Source organism: Squalius cephalus, assembly GCF_949319135.1.
Source record: "Squalius cephalus genome assembly, chromosome: 20".
In the NCBI taxonomy this organism is placed as follows: Eukaryota; Metazoa; Chordata; class Actinopteri; order Cypriniformes; family Leuciscidae; genus Squalius; species Squalius cephalus.
In genome coordinates, this window is record NC_137141.1 from 30783268 (window position 1) to 30789632 (window position 6365).

General features: G+C 36.5%; 1 protein-coding gene across 2 annotated transcripts; it reads right to left on the reverse strand.

Annotated features, from left to right (window-relative positions):
- Positions 1 to 1698: 1698 nt before the first annotated feature.
- gskip (gsk3b interacting protein) lies at positions 1699 to 6354 on the reverse strand. Of its 2 annotated transcripts, XM_079852502.1 has the most exons (4): positions 6264 to 6351; positions 5362 to 5486; positions 4681 to 4926; positions 1699 to 3381 (listed from the first exon to the last, which is right to left on the reverse strand). In XM_079852502.1, exons 2-4 carry the CDS (start codon positions 5398 to 5400, stop codon positions 3223 to 3225), a joined length of 444 nt encoding a protein of 147 aa, XP_079708628.1. In that variant the 5' UTR covers positions 5401 to 5486; positions 6264 to 6351; the 3' UTR covers positions 1699 to 3222. The 2 variants fall into 2 exon arrangements, with proteins under 2 accessions (XP_079708628.1, XP_079708629.1); XM_079852503.1 differs by lacking the exon at positions 5362 to 5486 and having other exon boundaries at positions 6264 to 6354.
- Between the last annotated feature and the right edge of the window lie 11 nt (positions 6355 to 6365).

Here is a 6365-nt window from a genome sequence, read left to right on the forward strand (position 1 = left end):
TGCAACGTTAACATGTACGTTACTGAAGTAAACTCGTTTTTTTTATTTTTATGGTAAACAATGATTTTTGCTTTTCTTGTGTTCAGAATGTAAAAATAGGGCAAAATTCAAATATTCCTACACCTTTTGACCAGTGATTATTATTTTCTAGTCATTCATCATTAAAAAAATACAACCATAATAGTAATAAATTATTTACATTTCTGTTTTATTATTGTGGTTTAATCATGAACGACTAGAAAATAATTGAAAAGGAATTGGTCGTAAGATGTAGGAACCCTGTATATATGCATTACACACCCTTCTATGATGATTTTAAGAGTATTATTTCCATAACACTGGGGACACTGTATCTAGTGTTTGTGTTCAACTGGTTAGCCAAGAGTGAATTCCAGTTTAAGTAAATCAGTTAAACATAATACTATCTTGTGTAAAAGGCTCAAACAAATCAATGTAAAGCTGACAGTGCTGTCTCTACAGCTAAAGATCTTTTTATTTGAAGTTTTGTCTATTAAAGCGATCCGTTCACTGTTTCTCCTTTCTGGGTCAGGTGTCTTGCTTCAGTTCCAGTTCTGCTTTCTCAGTCTGCAGTTTTTATATTCCTGTTGAGAGGTCATGTGTTTGAGGGCTGGCGGTTACTAGGTCAATTGTGTCAAATTATGTTTCAATATGTTATACATTTATTATGATCAGGAAGAATGTGTGGTTGACTTTTACGGTTTAAATATTGAACATTATCAATAATTTGGTTAACTTTGTCTACTCAATTATTTTACTGGAAACTTGCTAAAAGAAACACCGTTGTCTTTAAATGGTTAGTTCACCCAAAAACGAAAATTCTGTCATAATTACTCGTCGTTCCAAACCCGTAAGATGTCCCGTTCATCTTCAGAAACACAAATGAAGATATTTTTAATAAAATCTGAAATATTTCTGTCTCTCCATTGACAGCTATGCAACTCTCACTTTGAGCTTCAATAAGTTCATGAAGAGATCGTAAAATAATCCATATGAATCAAGCGGTTCAGTCCAAATTTTCTGAAAAGACACGATTTATATGATGAACAGATTGAATTTAGCTTTTATTCACATAAACATTGATCAGTGAACAGAAACGGAAACAAAAATGCTTGAGCTTCCATTTACCACAACTGATGTGTTGATGAATGTTTATGTGAATAAAAGCCTAAATTCAGTGTTCATCGATCGTGTCTCTTCAGAAAATTTGGAATAAACCGCTCCATTCATATGGATTAGTTTTATGATCCCTTTATGAACTTTTTGAAGCGTTTAAGTCAGGGGTGCCCAATCCTGCTCCTGCCGATCGACTGTCCTGCACAGTTCATCTCCAACCCTAATCAAACACACCTGAAGCAACCAATTAAGGTCTTCAGGATCACTTGAAAATTAAAGACAGGTGTGTTTGATTAGGGTTGGAGATGAACTGTGCAGGACAGTCGATCGGCAGCAGGATTGGGCACCCCTGGTTTAAGTGGTAATTGTGTCAATGGAGGGACAGAAATATTTCAAATTTAATTAAATTCCATATTTGTGTTCCAAAGATGAATGATTGTCTTATGGGTTTGGAACGACATGAGGGTGAGTAATTAATGACAGAATTTTCATTTTTGGGTGAACTATCCCTTTAAATAAATTCTCAAGCAAGCAGAATATGACTAAATGGCAACAAAACTGAATCACCGAACCACAGTAACTTCTGAATGTGTGCTTTTTATTACAAGGAAACAAAAGCAAGCAACATTTTTTTTCAGGTACAGAAGTTATTTGTGCCATGTACATCACACTCTCATACTCATTTTCCTCTTGGTTGTCTGAGCCAACATTCTTTAAATTATTAGGATGCTTTTATTTTGGGACAGAGAGAGTGTATTGTGTTTCACAGGAATTTCTTAAAACCAGAGGACCACTTGTGTTCATTGGCCATTATCCAAAACCAGCTGGAAACACACATCAGTTTCACAGGCATGCTAAAGATGGCCAAAATAAAAAAATAACATGAGGTAGAAACCCATCATACAAGAACTTCCTGTATGCATCTATTTAAGATTTAAATGCTGTTCTAAACTTAAAAGAAACGGAATGTAACATTGTAGCATATTTTTACGCAGCCCTTTCAAACAAATTCAGAAAATGGCTGCTTATTTACCTTTAGTGCAATTCTGCGCAGTATCGATAAGTGATGCCGTTTTAACCAGTCAATCGATAGTTCTACATGACGTATAAACTTTCATCCCAAAAACAAAAATCATTTCAATTTTTTTTTAAACGCCATATCATTTGATATGATACAGAACTATAGGAAACCAAGGGAAATGTCCCTCTCATTACAACACAAAGCTGAGCATTGCCATCCACACAAACATGCTGTTCTGTAATTGCAGGAAAAAGATTCTGCTCAACTCAAATAAATAAAAGTATAAAGCTTCGGTTTCAGTGCTAAAATGCACCTTTTTTAAGAAACCGCATGACGAATGTCTTCATTTTCTTCAAAAACACTTTTTTTTTGGAAGGGGTGGATGGATATCACCACCATGTTTTGGCTCATCAGTCCTTTCTCCTGTTTTTGACAGATTGAGAAAGAAAACAAGGAAGCAATAGACATTCTTACAGTCACAAATGGAGTTTGATACATCATCAATAGCAAGCGAAGAGAAGAAAGTGAATGTATCAGGATATTTTTTTCAGACAACCACTATCCTGTAGACAGGTTAAACTAGACATTTGAATGAAAGTAGTAAGGCATCTGATATGTTTTTAATGACAATACTTTAAAGAACCATGCTGACGGAAGTACAGTATGGAGCTCTAAAAACTCATTTTGCAGGACCCAGTTAATACAAAATCATATCACTTGTATGTTAACATAAAAGATTTTAGTTCAAACCATTACCCATAGCCTTTGAAACAGCACATCGCTATTTCTGAGGGTTATTTCACTTGCATAAACGTAAAAAAAAAAAACGGAGTATTCATCTGGGCGCAGTATTCGCACTGCCTCCAATGATACCTCTCTAAATAATAGTAAAATACTTTAAAACATCACAGGCAAGCCAGTTTGTCAAATTAACACCAAGAAGGTCTGATAAAACATATCACAGGCTAAAAACTGATAAAGGTACCACTGATGCTTGAAGCTGAGAGCGGCACAGGACTTGATAGAACCGTTAGCAAGCAAAGATATTCTGAACGATACTGAACCCCTCACTGTCCATTTTGTTGGAGCCTCTCCAGTCTCTGTAGCAGAGCATTTCCAAACGCTTCTCTATATCCAGGGCTGAGGGAATCCAGCAGTGAGTAAACAGTCTCATGATACTGGGTGTTCAAGCCCTCGTCCACCTGATCAAAGATGTAGCCCACCACCTGACAAATGACAAACACAAGATTCCACAGGTTAACCATCTCGTGTTGCTCACTTTTCATCTCTGTGATCCGCAGCGGTCAAACCTGACAGACGAAATCGAGTGGAACATTTAAAAGAAAGAAATGAATGTACTGTATTTTGTTTCACTATTTATTTGATATTTTGTATTCTGAGGGGAATTAATGGTGCTAGACAATTTTTTAGTTCTATAAAAAATAAAATGTTTGATATCTCCAACTGATACAATGTTTTAAAGGTACACTATGTATCCTTTTTTTTATCCCCTCAAAATTAACAAAATGTTTAAAAAAAATGAGTCAATACATCATCAATCCTTCTTCCAAAACCTGTTTTTGTCCTACCCTGGTTCACTAAGGTAAGCCTAGTATAAGTGATTATATTTTAGACCTGACAGGATGGTTTTTACAGGTAATTGCGTGAATACATCACTCGCCCGTGTGTCTCATTGAATCAGTAAATAAAGAAAAGTTGCTCCTCCTACTTTACTTTAATGCGTGTCTGGTGTGTGTGAGTGGCAGAGGATAGTTGTCAAGACTATCAAGAAGGGTTGACATGGAGCCGCTAAATCACAAACCTCCAGGGAATCAACGTTGGATTACAAGGGCACATGAATAAAAAAATGAAGTGCACAGATAATTTATAAATAAATACTGCAATGTTCCACTTTAACAAAATAATACGGCAGAGGCTATGTGCACAAATAGCATTCGATTATATTTACACTAAGTAAAAATAGCAGATTTTCATTGCAATAGGTGTAAATAATAGTTAGATGCTATTTATACTTATAAAATAGCGGTAGATGCTATTGTTGATGTACATAAACAGTATGCATTAGAGTCTAAATGGTTACATTTAATAAAATTCCCTACACCTACCCCTAACTGATAAACACATTATTATTAAACACACATTAGACACTTCATTTCCATTTTTATTGAAAATAAATGCCTTTCTGATCTGATATGTAAAGGGGAAAAGGGAGAAGAGCGAGTTGGGCAAAAGGCGGATTCGAACTCTGGTTTTGATGCTGATGATAATCCAGCATCTTCCCTAATTTTGTCTGGCCCAAACCAGACAGTAGGCGGAGTTAGTGTAAATAAACACTCCAATACAAGAATGGTCATTTTATTTCATGTTGACTTGAAAGTAGAGGCCTAGACTGAAATTGGACCCCATCTTCGCCTTTTGGAAAAACATCAAATTGTCAATATTACACTCAATATTATTGAGTAAATGCTGTTTTTGGGTGGAACAGATGCTACTTTATCACTCACCCTTAACCCCGCCTCGGTGAGCTCTAGGCAGTATCGGGTTCCCTCTCTGATTTCCACGTTTATATAGGCCACATCTAGTCCGCTGGTGAGACTGCGAGAGACGTGCATGTCTGTGACCGCGAAGAGCACATCGTTGACCACCGCCTCAGCCTCCAGCCTCATGTCCTTCACCTCTCCCAGCTCCACACAGCGCTCCTCATACGAGCACTTACACAGCTCCTCGGGCGTACAGTCCACCTCCATCCCCTAAACACAACCGCGGATGGACTATATCAGTATCAGACAAACTGCATGTTCATAAACACCTGACGTCACCTGGTCTTGAGGGGGCGCGAGCGCTGTGCAGTCATGCTACTGGCTAACGCCTTACATTCCTCAAAGTACGTTTTACTCTTAGTAAGAGTAACATTTGTTTAGTTTTTTTAGTGTGTGGAAGAAACATTTTAATGCGAATGTTATGTATGATGTAACTTGCATAAAGACAATCTAAAAAATATGAAGTGTTAGCTAACAACATAATGCAAATCGAGGCTCTTGTAGCGTTAAAGTTCCATATGACGCCAATTCCGGGTTATATTAACAGAATAATGCCATCGTGGCATACATAACAAGTTCATTTGTTATATGTTAAGGACTGAAGCGGTTTAAGTTTATTTATTAACAATTTTATGAGTTACTAACCTCCTCCTGGGGTGGTTCGTCAGAATACTTCCGGCTCATGCCGGCTAGGACTCATGTGTGTCAATTATGCGCAGCAGTTGCGCAGAGCAGCTTCTGCGTATCCGCCTCGACTAACAATACAGAATCTGCGATATTTTAAGAAACAAATGTATGAAAATATAGTAAAATATCTAAATCTATAATTTAGCTGTTTGGCTGTCAATGACAATGCAAAGCTAACCGCTAAATTCCTTACATAACAAACTGTGCGGGTGGATGCGCGAGCTTTGGGGGCGGAGGTGCTTCTAGAGCATTCTTTATTTTCCACAAATAACATCAAAGCACGGTTATAGTTCAAATAACTGAATACATTTAATTTACTTTATTACATTTTATCATATGTCATATATGTACTTATTAATTGTGTTATTTTTCTTAAATTTGACTGTTTTTCGTTATCTTATAATTAAGTGTATTCCAATAGTGACGTCACTTGCATTTCTATTTCCACAAGTGTTCCTACTGAAATTCATCAATGGAAATTTACTGGATTGTACATGCATGAAATTGAATTTAAGTCATCAGATCCCATTATTCACATTAATTTCCTAAACTTTGCTTAGAATGCTTAATTCCTCGCCAGCGAAAAAAGTTAGTTATTAAAATGAATATAGGATGTAATGTTAAAAATGTACGGTAATCAGCCATGATACAGTTAAACATTATAAACAGTGGCGAATAAATTGCAGAATTTTGGCCCGATTCAGAAAAATAATACGAGCTGCGTAGTGTCAGTTTGAAGTATGTAAATACAGGGTAACGGATAGAACATATTTAAAGAAATAGACAAAGATTTGACTTACAACCCTTGATATCAGATCAATAACTAAATCCATTACACCATTTAATTTGAGCCTACTTACCTTAACACCAAAAATAAAGTGCTTTTACTATTCCAATCCGTAGCAAAAAAAATAACACTCCTGTAGCTGTGCGCGTGACCTGCGCAGTGGCTGCGCGGCGCG

Bases quoted from the DNA above. Each gene is read 5' to 3' on its own strand.
- gskip (XM_079852502.1), bottom strand. From the start codon at position 5,400: ATGAGCCGGAAGTATTCTGACGAACCACCCCAGGAGGAG. The intron at 4,927-5,361 runs GTTAGTAACTCA...GGTTGTGTTTAG, and splicing joins ACGAACCACCCCAGGAGGAG to GGGATGGAGGTGGACTGTAC. The intron at 3,382-4,680 runs GTGAGTGATAAA...GTCATTTGTCAG, and splicing joins TCACCGAGGCGGGGTTAAGG to GTGGTGGGCTACATCTTTGA.